The sequence below is a fragment of the Pinus tabuliformis genome, chromosome J (assembly GCF_031772625.1).
Source record: "Pinus tabuliformis cultivar Carrire ecotype Pingquan chromosome J, CPIR1, whole genome shotgun sequence".
Lineage (NCBI taxonomy): Eukaryota > Viridiplantae > Streptophyta > Pinopsida > Pinales > Pinaceae > Pinus > Pinus tabuliformis.
Genome location: NC_142295.1, coordinates 44711570 through 44731969, shown reverse-complemented (window position 1 = coordinate 44731969; position 20400 = coordinate 44711570). Strand labels below are relative to the sequence as shown.

The 20400-nt window shown below is 40.0% G+C and overlaps 1 protein-coding gene across 1 annotated transcript; it reads right to left on the bottom strand.

Annotated features, from left to right (window-relative positions):
- Positions 1–10812: 10812 nt before the first annotated feature.
- On the bottom strand, positions 10813–11376 carry LOC149225400 (uncharacterized). The gene has a single exon (XM_089379925.1). It carries the CDS (start codon positions 11374–11376, stop codon positions 10813–10815), a length of 564 nt encoding a protein of 187 aa, XP_089236051.1.
- Between the last annotated feature and the right edge of the window lie 9024 nt (positions 11377–20400).

Below are 20400 nucleotides of genomic sequence, written 5' to 3'. Positions count from 1 at the left end.
ATTGGGACGATGTCTTTTTGAATCAAGAAGGTTGAGTTCAACGATTTGGAGCGATGGTTGGATTGTTATAGAGCTAACGAGCAACAAAGTGATGACATTCCTTGTCAAGGCAACTTCCATGATGACGAGGAAAGGAGTTTTCCTGAAAGGTGAAAGCCTGTAAACTAATGTCAACATTGGAATAGAAGCGGAAATAAAGCAGCAAGGGTGGTAGTTCACATGATTGACATACTTGGAGCCAAATGAAAGAAGAAATATTTACAATTTAGATTGTTGCTAATAGTCAAAGGCAAAGGGAAAGGAAAATTGAAATGTTTAAACATAGAAAGTTGGTCATCTATATATGGTGTTTCAGAAACTCTATAGGCAGGTGTGTTGCACATCAGGGCAAAGCACATAGTATTCTAAGCTATACATGCAGTATGAAAACATTGATACTTGCCATTTGAGTGCAGAAGATGATATGGTTAGCAGGTTCTCGATTCTCACTTGTTTGTTATTGAAATCCTGGGGTAGTTATCCAGTTGAAGACAACAACACAACATGAAGTAGCAACAACAAGAGACCAATAATAACACAACAATAGCAACAAAAAAATTAACTCGAAAAATCAGCAGAATAGTTCGACGTGAAGAGGCCAAATAGAGCACACGCCCATCTACCAGCGAAGAAGGGGGACCAATAAATTAGATTCAGGACAAGTGGCAGAGGTCGGGGGGTTAACAATGACAGAGACAATGATATAGATGATCATCCGAGTGAGAGTAAAGTGAGAATAAATGCACATAGGTGGGCCATTAATTAGATTATTGAATAGAACAATACTTGACGTCAGGATGTGCGGATAAGTTTTAAACCTTAATCAAAGGAAAATGCCACATATTGATTAGATATACATGGGAGTTTCGGGATTTTGAAACTTTGACATGAGTAGAATCCTTTTTGAAATATTGCAAGTCGAAAGTCCACTCTATAATATCAATGTGGCTCGTTTGAATAAACACGTATAATAAAGTGTCCAGGGCATAAAACATATCAATTTCATTCGACCGAAAATAAAGCGAAACTAAACACACATGCTCTGTCCATTAATTAGATTAATGAATAGAGTAGCTGTCAAGACCAAGATGCATGTAGAGGTTTTAAGTTGCAATCATTAAAAAAACATGGCATATTGATTAAATATATATGACAGTTTTCAGTCATTGAAACCTTCACATTAGAAGAAATATTTTGGAAATCTGTGGGAAAAAAAGGTTGATTGATTATATTAATTTTCCTGTGTACAAGGGCGTAAAACATTAGATCTTCGTACGAGGGAGAATAAAACGATAGTAAATGCACATAATCGTCTAACTAGCGGTCATTAATGAATAAAAATAGACACCGAGAGCAAGATACGTGCATAGAGAGTGGATCTTATTAGAGGTTGCATTCCAAAAGCTACGATAAGGGGTGGATGAAATTTCACATTTAAGTTTGGTATGATAAAAAAATCAAGGTTGCATATTAGTGGTTGGAGGTCCATAGCACCGTTCAGAGATTCATAAATTAGATATTTGTTTATTATTACACAAGACCAATGCTACATGTATCGAAAATTTCAAAAATAATTTCGATGTTCTTAGTCCGACATAACTCTATTATAAAGAGGTTTGTCTGGCCAATAGACCAATAGTAATGTCTCGGAGGTCCAAGGTGTCAGTGCCTTATCTATTTCAAATATCTATCGATCCTTGTCCACCTCCAAAAAGGTGATTTTTTGCAAGTTTTGACTTTCGATTGTGGAGATTTCTATTCCTTCCAATATCCAGACCCTCCAGAGGTATGAAAAATAATTCAATAGAACATTGCATCTGCTCTCAAGAGAAACTTTCTAAGAAGTAGCTACATCTTAAAAGTGTTGATATTATGAGCTGCGATACATGACTTGTGATATGTGACTGGATGCATTTAGGGACGCGTTGTAGGCAGTAATTGGTTGCGACAAGTGACATGGGGAGGATGATGTCATAATGACGTGCCAAAAGGGTTGACATGTGGCAGGTGGATTTGATAGTTTCAATGCTCATAATAGGCCAAAAAAGGGCAACACATGGCATTATTCAAAAGGTTACATGTGGCATATACGTGGCAGTGATGTCGCCACGTATGGGAGATCAACGATCAAAGGTTGAGGTGATTTGAAAAATCAAAGTGAAACCTCTGATTCATAACCCTCAATGGGAGGGCTCCAATACAGGGGCTAGACTGCAGTCACGTGAAGAGCCACAAGACCAAGGCCCAAATGTAGAAGGTGATCAACAATCGCCAATCGATGAATTGACATGGCATACACCAAGGTTACACCTCCCATATTGATGGGAGGCTAACGTCATGATGACGTGCCAAAACGGTTGACACATGGAAGGTGGATTTGATAGTTTCAAGGCTCACAACAGGCCAAGAAATGGTGACACATGGCATTATTCAAAAGGTTACACATGGAAGATACGTGGCAGTGATGTCACCACATATGGGAGATCAACGATCCGAGGTTGAGGCGATTTGAAAAATAGAAGTGAAACCTATGATTCATAACTCCTAATGGGAGGGATCTGATACAGGGGCTAGAATGTGGTCACATGAAGAGCCACAGGACCAAGGTCCAGATGTAGAAGGTTATCAAAGATCGCCAATCGGTGAATTGACATGGCATACACCAAGGTTACACCTCCCATTGAAACTCGTCGATAGAGAGGGCTCCGATAAGCATTGTTTGGCACTTCATCTCTAAACGGTTTTGAGTTGGACACCTATAATGGGTTAGATCTATATATCTTTCTCTGTATTAACTTGATTGTACTGATAAATATTGCGGTCATGGGAAGAGCCACAAGACCAAGGCCCAAACGCAGAAGGTGATTGGCAATCGAAAATCAACGAATTGACATGTCGTGCGACAAGGTTGCACCTCTAATTGGAAATCGTCAATAGAGAGCGATCTGATTTGGGGTTTCACCCATTTCCTCTCCACGTAGATCAGGCCACGTCACACATCAGAGGTCGCAATTTTTGGGACTACAACCAAATGCTACATTGTGGATCGGAGGTCTGAGGTGTCAATGCCTTATTTGTTTCAGATATCTAGCGATCCTTGTCCACCCCCAAAAAGGTGATTTTTTGCAAGTTTCGACTTCCGACTATGGAGATTTCTATTCCTTCCGATATTTGGACCCTCCAAAGGTATGAAAAATAATTCAATAAAACATTGCATCTACTCTCAAGCGGAACTTTGTGAGAAGCGGCCACATCTTAAAAGTGTTGATATTGTGAGTTATGATATGCGACTGGATGCGTTTAGGGATGCGTTTTAGGCAGCAATTGGTTGAGACAAGTGACGCAGGGAGGTTAACGTCATGATGACGTGCCAGAAGGGTTCACATGCGGTAGGCATATTCAAGGCTCACAAAAGGCCAAAAATGGGCGACACATGGCATTATTCAAAAGGTTACAAGTGGAAGATACATGGCAGTGATGTCGCCACATATGGGAGATCAACGATTGGAGGTTGAGGCAATTTGAAAAATCAAAGTGAAATCTCCAATTCATAACCCCCAATGGGAGGGCTCCGATATAGGGGCTAGATTGTGGTTACGTGAAGAGCCACAGGAACAAGGCCCATACATACAAGGTGATTGGCATGGACATAGCGTACACTAAGGTTACACCTTCCATTGGAAATCACCAATAGAGAGGGCTCTGATAAGAATTGTTTAGCGCTTCATCTCTAAATGGTTTCGAGTTGGATGCATTTAGGGACACATTGTAGGCAGCAATTGGTTGCGACAAGTGACGTGGGGACGCTGACGTCATGATGTCGTGCCAAAAGCGTTGACACCTGGCAGGCAGATTCGATAGTTTCAAGGCTCACAATAGGCCAAGAAAGGGCTACACGTGGCATTATTGAAAGGTTACATGTGGCAAATACGTGGCAGTGATGTCATCACGTATGGGAGATCAACGATAGGAGGTTGAGGCGATTTAAAAAGTTGATTTCAAACCCCTGATGGGAGGGCTATTATATGGGGGCTAGATTGCGGTCTTGTGAAGAGCCACATGTCCAAGGCATAGACGTAGAAGGTGATCGATGATCTCCAATCGAAGAATTTACATGGCGTACACCAAGGTTACACCTCCCATTGGAAATCACGGATAGAGGGCTTTGATAAGCACTATTTGGCTCTTCATCTCTAAACGGTTTCGAGTTGGATGCCTATAATGGGTTAGAGATCTATCTCTTTGTCTCTGTATTTGCATGATTGTCCTGATAAATACTACGGTCAACGGAAGAGCCATAGGACCAAGGCCCAAATGCAGAAGGTGATCGGTGATCGGAAATCGAAAAATTGACATGTGCAACAAGGTTACACCTGAGATTGGAAATCGTTGATAGAGAGCGGTTTGATTTGGGGCTTCACTCATTTCCTCTCCACATAGATCAGACCACGTCACTCATCGGAGGTCACAATTTTTGGGACTGCAACCAAATGCTACATTGTGGAATCGCCGATTGCGATTCTGCGATATTATACAGGCCCAGGGGCATGTGATGTGGTCCCATGCGTGTGTTGTGGTTCCACAATCCTGTCAAATAACCTCAGGTAGAGGAAATCGCAGATCGAAGTCCCATGGTCAATATCACCATCGAAATGGTATATTCCTTGAAGGCCGACGAATCTGCTATAGTGTCGTGAGGAGGAATCTCACCATAAAAAACCCATCGACTTAATTACTAAACATTAAAACGTGTATTTTCAAAATTATATATGTATATTTCGATTTTGTTTTATGTTTATTAGATGTATGGAAAAAAATTTGGTTGTATTTATTTGCACTGGGATTGGGGTATATTTTAATGGAGCATTAACTGATTGATTTGATGCAAGTACTAATTGTCAATATTAAATTATTGATTCAGTGTTAATTAATTGTATAGACACTTGGTGATACCATTTTTTTTTGTAATTTTATTTTTTATAAATAATTTTTTACAATTATATTAAAAACCTCATAAAATTAGCCACTTCTTAGGCATTGACCAATTGAAAAAAAAAAAAAAAAATTAAATTTAAAACTTGATTTTTTAATTTTCAAAATATTTGATTTAATATTATAATTTTCAAAAACTTTAATAAACTTGATAAATTGTTTCGAAAATTTAAGAGCTCAAAGCTATTTGGCAATATAATATTTTAATTAACTAATTTTCAAATATGAATGATGGTTTACTTTTACATTAAATGCACATATCAATTAGAAATTCTTGCTTAATGAAAATGGAAACTTACAAAAACATTGCATCATATAATTAATATGGGAAATAAATAAAAATGAAGTTGTCGAATTAATAGACGAATTCATTTTTTCTTTTGTGATATTGGTAGTACAGTTTCTATCGATATTATGATTGCTTGCTGTTTAAAATGCACTTTTAAATGCATAAATAAATTACATATAATTGATTTTTTTTTTTGCTAAAATCTCATCTCTATCCTACACCATATTTCTGTGAGTTTTCTTTCTAAAGTATCCAATTTTGTTATTCATCACAACCGAAAAAAAAAATGACATGCACTTTTAATTTGGTTAAAAACTCCAGTTTAGAAATGACATGCAATTAAGATTTAGTTCAAAGCACCAATTCATTTCACTTATTTGATTAATTTTTTTGAATTAGTTCTAAATTATAGTTCAGTTGACTTACTTGACTCATTTTTTTCGGTTGAGTTAGTTGATTAATTTTTTTGGGTTAACGAGTGTAAAACACATTTTCTTTCTCAATTATCCAGTTCTGTTATGCACCACAACCGAACAAAAAATGACATGCACTTTTGATGTAGTTCAAAACTCCAGTTCAGAAATGACATGCAAGTTATTATTTGATTAATTTTTTTTAATTAGTTGAAAATTGTAGTTTAGTTGACTTAGTTGACTCATTTTTTCGCTTGAGTTAGTTGAAAGAAAGAAAGAAATTATTTTAATGTCCACGAGGCTAAAGATAGCTTATGGGATAGATTGCTTCTTCATCTGCTTGATGTATTCAATCCTCTTTCTGTGAAGCTTCAAAATAAATGCTCCCAGCTTCTCGACAAACCCCTCTCTAAATAGATTATACCAAGAGCTAGCTGCCAACACATCTGCATAATTTTCCTTGTTGCCTTTGAAGGCCTCACATTCTAAAATGAAATGCTTTTATGTTTCTACTTTTCCGGAAGAACAAAAAATGCATATTCTTTCCTCTCACACTTCTTTTGGCCTTTTCCAGTGCCCTATTTCACAACTGAGTTGATGAGAATTAGTCCTTAACTAAGCAATAAGAATTTTGGCTCTCCAAGAGATATTGACCTCTATGTATGCTTTTGGTTGATGATTATGAGCGGAATTAAACACTTCAATATATTATTTTTTCTTTCTTCCTAGCTCCTTATCCCAAGTACGCTTGTGGAACTTTTCCATGACAAGAGCTTTTATCTCTTTGCTATTTATGAGACACACGTTCAAGCAAATACCCCATCTACTAAACCATTTGTTATATTGCTACATCCAAGTAATTTTTCTCTTGCACAATCGGTCATTAAAGACAACCTTAGGCCATTTACCCTCTTCCATTTGCTCAATTTTTTTTAAATACCTTATGACTCGTACCATAGAAATTGATTCAATAGGAGCAGTTCCTGTTTCACTTAACGAGATAGCATAAGGAACTGCACTTTTAATATTGAATTTGTTTGTAATCAAACGCTTTTGAATTTTCTCAATTTGTCTCCATTACATGTCAGATGTACTGCTGGCCCATAGTTCACAACCATAGAGAATCACCAGAATCACTAGAAGCCCAAAAAGAGTTTGAGTGGTTAATGAGTGTGAAAACATTTTGAGGTGATTGACATGATTGAATTGAATAAATATGGAAAGAAAAACACAATCCCTATGACTCAAACTTTTCCGCGTTTCATTTAACCATGTTTCTTAAATTCCAGTTTTGAAATTCATCAATAAGCTTGTGTGCCAACGTTATAGGGAATACTATATGTAGTTAACTTTATTGAAATTAAGATTATTTTGAATAATTTTAAAAATAGAAGTGTACAATACAAAAAAAATTCCAAATGAAAGAGAGAAAAATAAAAATTATTTTGAATAATTTAAAAATAGATTTAAAATAGAAATGGACAAAAAAAACAATAAATAAAATTTTCCCTTCATTTGATCTAATTCTAAAACTTTTAAGTTTTGATTACGAGAATTAATTTTTCAAATTGTTTACACAAGATGATATAAAAACATAAAATAAGCAAATATTGATCAAAATGCACCTCTATTAAAACTAAAGGACTCTAAAGTTTGCTAAGAACTAAATTTTCTTCATTGTGGTTTTTTTTTTTTTTTTTTTTTTCATTGTAGGGAAGAAACATGGATTTTCTTTAACAGTTTTGCAAAGGAAGGAGAGGATGGGGCATTGTCGTCGTTATCCTTTTTCCACATTTTTGTGGATGAATCTTATTTTTCTAAAATGAGTGCCTTATTTTGGAACTTTCCAGAGTAACCTTTATGGAATTACATCTGCTTTTGGAGTATCTATATTCTCTAATTGCATTGAACTAGAGATGCCCTCTCATAATTGAAATCATGAACCTCTTCTTCTTTTTCTTAAGATTGCAGAGCTCCAAATTTGTTATTGGCACAAGATTTGGGCTTGGAGGGACGCTAAGACTTGATGGAAAACTAAGACCCCTGTGGGCCCCGATTCTATCTCTTCTTTGGAAAATGTTGGATACCTTGCTCGTCATTGTTATGAGTAGTTGGATTTGGCTTAGAAGATGATGGATATTCTTTGAAATTTGGATAACTTTTTGCAAAGTGCCTATACTCATGGTAGGTGTTACATCTTAAAGGAACCTGCTCATAATCAAGAAATTGAAGGTTATTCTAGCCCTCCAAATCAAATTGAATCGCTTCAAGAAATCCCTTATGAAAATCTAATTCCATGTATAATCTAAAACAACGCCTTTAGGATCTGAATAGGTTATATAATGATCCAATTTGTTTCTAATTACTTCGAAGGTATCATCACCCTAGAAGAAAATAAGATAGTGCGAAACTCTAACCCAAATAGGAGTAGAAGATATTTCCATGGTTGGATTGAAGTCAAGGATCCAATGAGATAAGATGTTAGGTCCTTGTAATACTAACGTAGCCCCCATATTTTTATTGTTGTGCCCCATAGAAACCCATTATTATTATTGTTGTGCCCCATAAAAGTCCACTATTGTTATTATTGAACCCTTACATTATTATTGTTTTGTAGGCCCTAATTATATTTTGACCCTTTAGACTCCTATATATACCAAGGATCTCTTGTCATTTGAATCATCCAAGAATTGTTCACTTATGTGATGTAAAAGTAGGTTGCCCCCTTGAAGATGCTTATTTTCAAGTCGTGAAACTATATTTCTTTTGTTTTTGTGATCAGGTTAGATAATATAGGAACCTTGTCTTCAAACCTATAAGTAAGGGCCAAATTTGAAGATTAGATTGCTAGCTTATTTACTTTCAAAATTAAATATATTAAAAACCTTTACCATGATAAAACATGACAATAGGGCCTTAATCATCCCAATCTTAGCAATCCATTCGGAGACAGAGTTAGCACTGATAAAAAGCCTTATAAACTTACTTATTAATCCTCTTTCCTACAAAATACTAATATTTTGTGGTGTCACTATGGATCTTAAGTCTAGCTTGAGAATCACATCTATATGTTTGGAACATCTACTTTTTTCATATCCAAACTTGCCTCTAAAAGAAGATCCAAAGACAATGTCTGCATTAGAACTGGGAGGAATTCCCATTGTGAAGCCAATTAGGGAATTCCTCTAAAAAGGAACAAGACTGAGCCATAGAGTCCCCCCAGTGGAAAAATAATTCTTACCAGGTCGATAACACACAAGAAAATCTAATGAAGATAGAAAGAACCCTTAGATCTTAAAAGAAGTAGCATGTTGACAATGAAAAAAATAAATCTCCTTTTTATGATTATATTTAACAAATTAAAAATAAAATAAAATAAAGTGATAAAATGTATATAAGATATATAATTATTTTATTTAACTGGCACAATCACCTAAATCGGGGTTGATAAATGTCGATAGGCATCGATTGTTGCTTGAGTGAACCATAACCTTTTGAATGAACCACAAAATTTTGAATGGCATAAGAATCATGAATGACGAACATTTCATAAGAACAACTAGGCATTCCATTTTTTACTAATAAGATAGGTGGTTATGAGCAAATTCTATGGTAAGATTAGATAAATGTAAAAAAAATCATGGATTTATAGATACAAGGAACATATTAAAATCAAAATTTTATAAGATCAAAATTTTGATTAAAAGAAATTAATTAACATCAAAATTTTATAAGATCAAAATTAATGCACAAACATTTAATAATAAGGACATTTTTTTTTTTTTTTACAAAATCAGGTACTGATATATTATAAAAACTTCTAGGGACTGAGTCCTATTACATGGATATGATAAACCAAGGCATTAAGGATCCAAAGCGGGTTCGCAGACCCTTGGTCCTTATTGCTACATAAACGGTAACTAAAATGAAAGAGGTAACGGCTATATTGCCGGATAAAAGAGCCTGCCAGCCAACAAAATTTGCAGTTCATGAGTCCTAGGGGTATTTCTGATTAACTGAGTCATCCGGGAGAGGTTCCTTCCCTGCGCTGGCTCTGGTTGAAGCTTCTGCTTGCATACTTTGGGTAAGTGTCCTGATATGAGCTATGGCTTCCTCTAGGTGGGAGCATCTGTCCTTCAAAGCCTCGATCTCAGATTTTTGTTTTTCTAGCTTCTTCCTTTTTGATCTGCTGTCCGCCTGATAATCGTCTTTGAGGTCGTTGAATCGCTTGATGAATCTGCCGATCATGAAGGTGTGTGCTTTGCAGAGGGTGCACTCACTGTTCATGATGACATTTTCTAAGGGATTGTTAGCAGGCACCTGAGCTTCCTGCTGTTCCTGTTGATCCGCCATATCTCCTAGATGGAAAAGAGAACCAGAGTGCTGATGATGCGGAAAGGGGCGGTTTCTGGGGATGAGGGCGAAATAGGGGAAGGACAGAAAGGGGAAGAGCAGAGCTTTGCGCAAGGAGGGGACCAGAAGGGAGGGACAGGATGACGAAGGAGCAAAAGAAAGTAAGAGGGAGCGCTGTAACAGCCAGACAAACAACCTGTTAGAAGGAAATAAAACTCTGTAATTAAGATTGCCTGAGTTTACCGCTGTCGAGGGACGTGATCCGAGCTCCAGATGACTTCGCTCAGCTTCGTGAGAGAGACTGTGCTGGGAGGAGGCGCGTGCCAGGGCCTTCGTAGCAGTGGAGGATGAAATTAAAGAGAGAGCCAAGCTGCTATATATAGAGGGGGAGAGGTAGCTCGAATGAGTGATCCCATGCTGGTCGATTCGATCCCTGAGGTGACTGTGAGGCCAGGGAGAGATTTTGCTGCGCGCGATGGGGATTTTGGAATGATGACCATCTGAGCATGACCTGAGATTGACGGCGAAGGACAAATAAAACATAAAATCGGGGCTGGGAGAGGTGACATATACAATCGCAGGGGGGAGGATCTGAGAGAGGAGGGACAAAGTGGCGCAGTCGAGGGGATTTGGCAGAGAATGTGGCGATTCGAGGATGAGCAAATTTCGAGAAGGATGGAGTCTGAGGTGGCTCAGAAGCTGAGTAGGGGGAGAGGGGTGGGTTTTTTAAGGGATTGCTTTATCATAGATTGAGTCGTTTTCTCTGACTTGGCCTACGGGTCTACTGGCTGCCTTGTTGGCCTGATCATCAGCCTCTTTGTTGCTGCTCCTTAGCACATGTTTGAGAGTGGCTCCATTTATGTCTCTTAGGTTGTCGATGATCCTGGTTCTCACATTGTTCAGGGCAGTTTGCTTGAAATCTCTCCCCGAAACCATAGCAGCTATAATAATAGCTGAGTCACCCATTATGAGCGGATTTTGAAGTCCTAGTCTCTTCAGAATGGAGGTTCCCAGGAGAAGACTATAAGCCTCGGCCCTATTGTTGGACATTATGCCCAGTCCCCACTCGTAAGTCACTAAAATTTTACCTTGATGATCTTTGATGACTCCTCTTGCACCTGCCTGACCTGGATTGTTTTTAGATGCCCCATCAAACAGAAGGGAGGGCCTCTTTTGGTTTTGAATCCAATCTCTGATTTCCTCAGTAGAGCCTCTTAGCTTCCAATCAACCTTTCTCTGTCCTGTACTTGCTGCTTTGTGATTCCTTGCTTCATGACTGAATTTGCCCATCCATTCAGTTTCCCTTGGATCCCCCGATTCTTGATCTGATTGAACTATTCCATTGGCACTGATGGTCTCAGAGATGAGGGCAATTGTTTTTGCAAGGGTGCTGGAGATGCTGGGCTTCTTATTGTTAAAAATGCTTTTGTTTCGGGTGTTCCAGATTTGCCAACAGAGGGTTGGGGGGATGCTATTCCACAGTCTTTTGGCAAGGGTTTTGTTTTTCTTGGGGTAGGGATAGCTGTTCCCCCAATTTTTTTGAAGGAGGGTGATCTGATTGGGCAATTCACCTATCCTTAATGGGCTGGTGATGAGCTTCCAGCAATTTCGAGCAAAGGAGCAATCTAGGAAGAGGTGATTGCTGCTTTCTTCCGCTGCTCTGCACAGGCAGCATATCGAGGGACCGAGGATGCCTTTCTTCCTTAGATTTTCCGCTGTGAGGATTTTGCTTTTAAGGAGGGTCCAATTAAAAAATTTGATCTTTGGGAGGCATTCCGGATTCCAGGCCGCTTTATAAAGAGGCCAATTATTGTTGGCTGTGGCATTTTGGAGGATTTTGTATCCTTCTCTGACTGTGTAGATTCCGCCATTGGGGTCCCAGACATACTTATCCTCGGACACACTGTTAAGGGGGGCTGACCCTGAGAGAGATAGCTTGAGGTCGGCCCACTGATCCCTTAGGTTGTTTGGGAGGGTGAGGTGCTTCCAGCCCAGCCACCTGTTTTGGTCCCAAGAGGAAATATCATATAGGGACTTAAGATTTTTCCCTTCCATCCACAATTGCAGAGGTCTGAGATTTGGAAGAGTTTCCCTTGCTTCTGAGCCCATTATGCGATCAGTCCAGATGTTAATGTCTCTTCCACTGCCCGGAGCTCTTGAGATATAATCTTTGAAATGGGGGAGAGTTTTTTTTATAAGTTTCCAGACTGGGGTGCACTGCCTGTCAACGAGTGATTCCGATAGGATGTTGGAGTTGGGGTCGTTCAGGTATTTTCTTTTGATTACTTCTGTCCACCAGGCTCCTTTTCCATTGAGAATTCTCCAAATCAGCTTGAAACCCATGGCCATGTTGGCAAGCCTTGGGATTCTTATTCCTAGCCCTCCTTTTTCGAAAGGTAAAATAACCTGGTCCCATTTAACAAGACTGAACTTTTTGGAGTCCTGCCTTCCTCCCTGCCACAAGAAGCTCCTAATAATTAATTCCATGTGCTTATGAGTGCTGGCCGGGGCGAGAGTGGTTGCAAACTGATATATGGGGAGGGCAGAGAGGATGGCTTTTATGAGAATTGTTCTTCCAGCCAGGTTGAGCCAGGACACACCCCAACTCTGAAGTTTCCCTCTCAGTTTCTCAATTAGTTTCACCCAAATTTCAGTTTTGACCGATTCCTTTGCTAATGGCAATCCCAGGTACATGAAATGGCTCTAGTTCCTTTGGGCAGGGATGTCCAAGATTGAGGAGATTCTCTGAATAATCTGTCTGGGGACGTTCCAGGTATATATCATGCACTTATTGTTATTGAGCTTTCCTCCGGACACTTGTAGAAAGAACTCTAACGTTTTCTTGAACCTTCTTGCCATGAGACTGGAAGCTCCTCCAATTAGGAGGGTGTCATCAGTGAAGAGTGAGTGGTTTATCCCCTTGGTTCCACACACTATGCTGATACCTGTGATTTCTTTTTGCCTACGAAGATTTTCCAGGTATATGCTTAGCGTTTCGGCCATAATGATGTATAGAAAAGGGGAGAGCGGGCAACCTTGTCTCAATCCCCTTGAGCTTCTGAAGAAGTTGCTTGGCCTGCCATTGATCAGAGGGGCTGTCCATGGGAATGAAATACACTCCATGATCCTGCTGATGAAGGTGCTGGATATCCCAAATTTCCCAAGGGCTGCCTTAAGAAATTGATGGTTAACTCTATCAAAGGCGTTTGCCATGTCTAATTTAATAATCATACCCTTTTCCTTTCTATTTATGCTGCTATGGATTGCCTCTTGGATAAGGATAACGTTATCCGTGATTTGTCTTCTGGGGACGAAGCCTCCTTGATTCTCAGAGATGAGAGAGGGGAGGAGCTTTTTTAGCCTGTTGGCTAGAATTTTGGTGATAATTTTATAGGAGACATTGCACAAGGAGATTGGGCGGAATCGGTCGAAGGATTGGGGGTTGGGATCCTTGGGGATGAGGGCTAGGTGAGAAGATTTAATGCTGTTCCCCATTTTGCACTTTGAGAAGAAGTTCTTTACCATTCTAATGAAGTCTTTCTTGATGGTTTCCCAGTGATTTCTGTAGAAAGCCACTGTGAACCCGTCTGGGCCCGGTGCCTTGTCCTGCGCCATGCTGAAGATCGACCCCTCAATTTCCTCTGTCGTGACCTCTTGATCCAGCTCGTTGTTTTGGTCTGCTGAGATTTTGTTTTCGATTAGGCTGAGGAATTCCACGTTATCGTTGGGCTGAGTGTCTGCGGATAGGAGGGCGCAGAAGTGTCTGGACGCAGCCTCTTTTATTTCTTCTTGGTCTCTGAGCTCTCTTCCATCAATCATGATTCTCTCTATATGATTCCCTGCCCGCCTGAGTTTTAGGCTATTGTGAAAAAAGGAAGTGTTTTTGTCTCCGGCTTTGAGCCAAAGGCAACGAGACTTTTGTCTCTGCTCTTCTTCTTCCATCCTGTTCTGCTTATACAATTCTTTGTACATTTCATTCTCCTTGGCCTGGTCTTCCTCTGTATACTGGGTTCACTCCTTTTCTTGACTCCATTGTTCCAGCTGTGATTGGAGATCAACTCTTTTTTTACTTTCCTCTGCAGCGTGGTTTCTTGCCCATTGCTTGATAATGGTCCTGAGGGATTTGAGCTTAGTTTCCCAAATATAATGAGGTGAGCCAATAATTTCTTTTGCCCACTGATCCTTGATCAAGTTTCGGAATTCTTCTTTGCTGTCCCATGCCTTGTTGTATTTAAAGGGGAGAGGCCCCATGTTCTTACCTTTGTCTAGAGTCAGAGCCACCGGTTTATGATCTGAAATGTATCCTTGGATGATTTTGCTTTGGATATTTGAGAATCTTGCTACTGTTCTTTCTTGAGCGAGGATTCTATCTAATCTCTCTTTTATATTGTTGTTGCCGGTTCTTTTATTGCTCCAGGTGAATCTCCCGTTGTGCGGAGGAATGTCCACTAGATTATGGGTTTGGATTATTGCTTCTAATGAGTCTCTTGAGGGATCAGCATAGTAGTTTCCTCCCAATTTCTCATCAGCATTCCTTATAAGGTTTAAGTCACCTCCAAGGAAAATGTTCCTTCCCTGTACTGTCATGAGGTCTAATGTTATTGATTCCCAGCATGAAGCTTTGTCCCTATAATGGTTAGGGGCGTATATGTTGTATATAGAGTATTCCTCTTTTGAGGCTTTGTTCTGCATGTCTGTTCTTACCCACCAGCTGTAAGACTTTTGCTCTTTGAGTTCCCATTTGCTTTTGTCCCATAGTGTTCCTATGCCTCCTGAGGCGCCAGCTGCACTTGTTGCTACGCCTGCATAGCTTTTGCTTCTTTTTATGTGATTTTGGAATTCTTGTTCCGTGATTTTGGTCTCTTGAAGTAGGAGAAGGTCTGGATGTTCAGATTTGAGGAGATCTCGGACTGCATTTGTTTTAAGGGAGGAGCCCATCCCCCTACAATTCCAGGAGACCAATATCATCATTTACCTTGTTTGGTATTTGCCCCGCTTTTCTCTTTCATTTTTTCTCCGCTTCCTTTTGATTTATCTAGAAATGTGTCCATTGGTTGCTGCATTCCGGTGGCCATTTCTTTTGCAGCGTTTTCATCTCTAATCTCTTTGTTAGACTTCCTTCCAACTTTTCTGGGGGGATCTGAGGAGAGGTTGTTTTCCTTTGATTTATTTCTGGTTAAGATTCTTTCCACTGTTGGGGGAGGAGAGGGCTGGGGGAGGGGGCTGGGGGAGGAGATAACGATGGCGGTACCTCGAGGGGAAGGGGGGGGGGGATGGAGGGTCCTCTGCGGACAGGGTTTCAAAGCGGTTGGAGGAGGATGGGAAGGAAGGGGCAGAGCCAGAGGGATGAGAAGGAAGGGAGGGGTTTTCAGGGGGAACCTTTGAGCTTGGGCCTGGAGGGGGGTTTGATTTTTTCTTTTTGACATGCTCCCAGGCTCCCTCAGGGGTTTCGACATTGTCTTCAGGAACATTTGTTTTAGATTTGCTACATCTATTAGCGAAATGCCCATATTCATGACATACCTTGCATTTGAAGGGTAGCTGCTCGTAGTCCACTTGCTGAATGTGCGTCCACTGATCGACTTTGAGTTTGATTGCTTCCAGCAGTCCTTTCCCCAGATCTACTTCAACACAGATCCTCGCGCATGCATGCATGTTCTCCTTCGGTTCAGATCTATCAATATATTTGCCAACTGCGTTCCCTATGGCTTTTACTGACTCATCCCCCCAGCAATGAAGCGGCAAGTGGGGCAGACGAACCCAAACGGGGACAGCGTTGGGGACATCCATTTCTGGGTCAAAGTCTGGAGTCCATCTGTTTAAGTAGAGACCCCGGGAGTCCATGAAATAGGGGCCGTTTCTGAAGATGAGGTTCCTGTCCTCCATTGATTCGAATAGAAAGGTGTAAAATCCTCTGCCACAAAACCTGATTGCTATTTTCCCTTGCACCATCGCGTTCCAGTTTCTCTCGACCCATCTCTGAACTGATCTTGGGGAGGGCCACAGTCCCGTGAACTGGCCGACCAGGCCTCTTTCTGCTAAGGAGATTGCTGCTCTCCTCGGGAGGGAAGGAGGTAGAGAAACTTCTGGTATTTCATCTAATTTCTTGATGAACTTGGAGGCTGTAGGACGGATTTTTCCCGCTGCGCTCTCGGGAATGAGAGAGGCAAACATTTTCTCGAAGTCTTCTGGATCCTGAGGCGGGGGATCCATTGCTGCCATTGTAGAGTCAGATCTCAGGGAAAACCTCAAGAGGACAACCGGGGGAGGCCCCGGTGCTGGGGGAGGGCAGGAGGCCCGGGAGCGGAGAAGGGGAGGCCAGCAGATGAGGAGCGCGGGCCTAGCAGCAGCGCTGCCAGGCGCAGAGGCGCAGAAACGATGTCAGGGTTCTAGGTCACGCGCAGGTTCGAACGCCAGAGCAGCCCGCCATCCCCAATGTGCAATTTTTATAAGGACATTTATTAACATAAGTAAAATATTATAATTATTAAAGAAGTAATTTCTTTTTAAATGATAAAAAGTTCATAACGTTGTACAAAGATAAAATGTATATAAGATACACAAAAGTGTTTACTCACTAAGATGAGAGGCGACTAGGGTTTCTGCAACTCACTAATCAACAATGAATTCTAGTGATTTGGAGAAGAAATATGTTTCTATTGAAGGAATCACAACTCAGGCTATGGTTTCATACAATGACATGCTGAAATTTCAGGATTTGTTCTATTGGTTTTTCAAGAAGCTCTGACCATTGATGTTCCTTTGAAATAGGATTCCTTCAACAATGATTTTTTTTTTTTTTATAGATCAAGGTTTGGTCTATTTTGATCGTGATTGACTAATCTCCACAAATGGAGCATTGATACATGGAAACCCATTTTGAATAATGGTTTGAATATTTACCCCTTGGCTCAAGGTTTTTGTTGTTGTGATTTTCGATAATAATGAGGACAAGCAAAATATTTATGAATCCATGCTCTAGTTTTGGGGTAGTGTTGTCCCTTTCATGCAACCTTGTTCTCCCACCTTGTATCTGGTTACAACATCAATCTCCATAGCTCATGTTTGGGTAAGGCTCCTGAACCTCCCCCTGCATATTTGGAACCTCCCAATGCTATCTTCCATTGGTAATGCATTAGGGAAATTTTAATTGTGCAGCCTAGATTTTTTTTTAACTACTTATGCTCAAATATGACATGTTGAGGTGGATTTCAACAAGGGTTTTCATGTTGAGATTAATCTGATGGCTCCTTACAATGTGTTGGTTAAAAAAACCGATTATGAAAATGTTTCATTTTGATATCAAGCATGTTATGAAATACGACATGTAATTAAAAAATTTCCAAAGTTTTTGCAAAACAATAATTTGAAAAAATAACAAGAGGTCCAAATGGCGGGAAGGAGCACAATCTAAACATTATACGATATACAAAGAAGAAGAGACGCAAGGCAAGAAATAAGAAAAGGGAAAACAAGAAAAATTTATTGTCAAAGATGGTTCACCGAAGGAAACAAACTCATTCACAAAGAAGTGTATGAGGACCCTCCAGATTTAGCAATAGTGGGGGCGCAACATACTCTAGTGAAAGTCGAATCCCCCTTTGAATCCTCAAGGGAAAAAGCTAGAAAAGCAATTGCTTCGGCAAATCACGAAAATAAGGAAGAAACTAAAGACGAAAATGCTCACTCGTTGAAGGGTGATCCATAGGACATGACAAAAAATGTGGGTTGGATTCAAGTGGGGAAGAAGGCCAAAAATATTTCGCTAAGGAAAACTAGAAGCCAATCAAAATTAAATAAAAAAATAGTGAAAAATGGAATGTAAATGTATTTGGATCTTAGGAGTATTTTGGAGATATTTTAGATAGAACGTTATTGAAAATTTTGTAACATGGGGTAATCCCTTTGTGCTCAATATCAAACCTTCAACGAATATTTGTAATTTTGAAGAAATGTAATAGTTCTGAGTCGGATCCTAGCTTTAAAAAAAATAAAATTATCATACTTATTTCTTTGAAAAAAATAGAATAATAAAATAATTAGTATTAATACCCAATAAAATAAAATTAGGCATTATTTATTTTAATATTTAAATTATTGTTCCTTGATGGTGTGTTTATAGAGAAAAAGCGAGGGGGAGGGGTGTCATCTCCCCACCTGGCCAAGTGGTTGGGGGACGTGGCAACATGCCTCCACAAAGAATGTTTATGATGTCATGGTTTCCTAGGTCTCACCAAATGCGAGTTTCTCTCATCAAACTTGATCTTATGCATGTTTAATACTCCAAATTTGAATGCTTGTCACCCATACAGACTCTTGGTGGGGCCTCCACTCATGTAAAGTTTAATCAAATTCTATTGATAATTATTGTACCCCTCCTCATGGCTTGATTCATATTTTGAACCTTTTTTGTTGGTTGTCAAAATCTCCTGTCTAAAATAGAGGCCTTAGCTCTCATCAATCTTAATTGTTGTCTCTTGTTGGCATACCCCCTCGAGCCTTGGTCAAGCCCTATTCTGATACTTTTGGCTAGCATTCATTGCTCCAAAATACAACGGCCCTCCCAAATATATTGGAGTTATGGAAGCAGTTTCCAATTGACATCTTGGAGAATAGGTTCTGCCCAATTCTTTTTATCTCCTTGCAAGTTCGATGCACATAATGCTGCCTTCAATTTCAATTTCTCCTACATGCAAAAATAGTTCTCATTTTAGTGTTCTATGCCTTCAAAAAATATGCTCTTGATGGATTTTGGTTTGAATGGCATCCCCTATCAAGTATTTGATTCCATATTTGAATTCTCTAATGGTATTTCCCTGCGTTGCATTCTCGTTTGGCATATTCCTCGTGGTATGTGGCTTGCTTCAAAGCTTGAGCACCCTCTCTCTGGTCTATTTGATTGGACTTTTCTCATTCCCTTGTTGTTCTATTTGGCTGGGTTGGTGTCTCTCTCCTCACTCCCTCCTGAGTTGGCTCATCCTTTTTGTGGGATGCTTGTTGTCCTTTCCCTTCCTAGATCTTAGCCACCTTTAACACTCGATCACTGGCCCTAACACTTCTATACATGGTCCTTCTCTTCGCCCCTGCTTCTTGTGCCTCTACCCCTTTGACCGCTTACTCTTCTTTAGTGGGCCCTCCATCATGGGGGGGAGGGGGGCACACACCACCCCACCTAGCCAAATGGTTGGGGGATGAGGCACCACACTCCCATAAAGAATGTTTATGATGATGTGGTTTTCAAGGTCTCACCACATGCCTGCAACCCATTTCGACTGTTCACGAGGCTTCCATTCATGCGAAGCAATCAAGTTCTAATGATAATTATTGTACCCAACCTCATGGTGCAATTCATATTTTGCACCTTTTTTGTCGGCTGCCAGAGTTTCTTGCAAAAAACACAAGCCTCAGCTCTCCATCGATCTTAATTGGGGTATCTTATTGGCCTACCCCATCGAGCCTTGGTTAAGCCCTGTTTTGCTACCCTTGGCCATCATTTGCTGCTCCAAAACAAAATGACCCTCCCACACATATTGGAGTTATGAAAACAATTTCCAATTAAAAGCTTGGGGAATAGGTTCTTCCTAGTGGTTTTTATCCCCTTGCATGCAAGATGAGTGCTCATTGTGATGTCATACACCTTTAGCATACGTTCCCTTGACAAGTTATATTTTGAATATCACCACCTATCTAGTCTTTGATTCCATATTGGAATTCTCTACTGGTATTTCCCTGGACTACATTCTTGTCTGGCATATTCCTCGCGGTACTTGGCTTGCTTCAAGGCTTGAGAATCCTCTCTTTGGTTTTTTTTTTCCCTAGGTTGTTGTCATTCCATTATTGTTCTATTCAACTAGATTGGTGTCTCTCTCCTTGTTATCTCCTGAGTTGGATCATCCTTTTTGTGGGTTTATTGTTATAATTTCCCTTCCTAGTCCTAGAACCTTTGACACTCAGTTACCTAGCCCTAACCCTTCTACATATAGTCTTTCTCTTCGTGCTTTTTGCTTGTGCCTCTACCCCTTCGACTGCTTGCTCTTCTTTCTATAGTGGGCCCTCCACCATGCCTTGTTAGTATGCACATGTTCACAGAGAAGTAGCCTACTACTACTATCAAGCCTCTCAAGGGAACACATGTATCCAACACTGCCTAGAGGAAGCTATTGTATGGTTTCACGAGCTTAACCCAAGCCCCATCTAGGACGATCTCACCCACATGGAGAGAGGATATTCTCATCAACACCAGCTCTTGGACATAAAGGTTCTTGCACAGTTTAATTGAATAAATATTCAAGGAAAAACATAATCACTATATTA

Excerpts from the sequence above, each read along its gene's own strand:
- LOC149225400 (XM_089379925.1), bottom strand. The coding sequence starts at position 11,376 with ATGGGCAAATTCAGTCATGAAGCAAGGAATCACAAAGCAGCAAGTACA.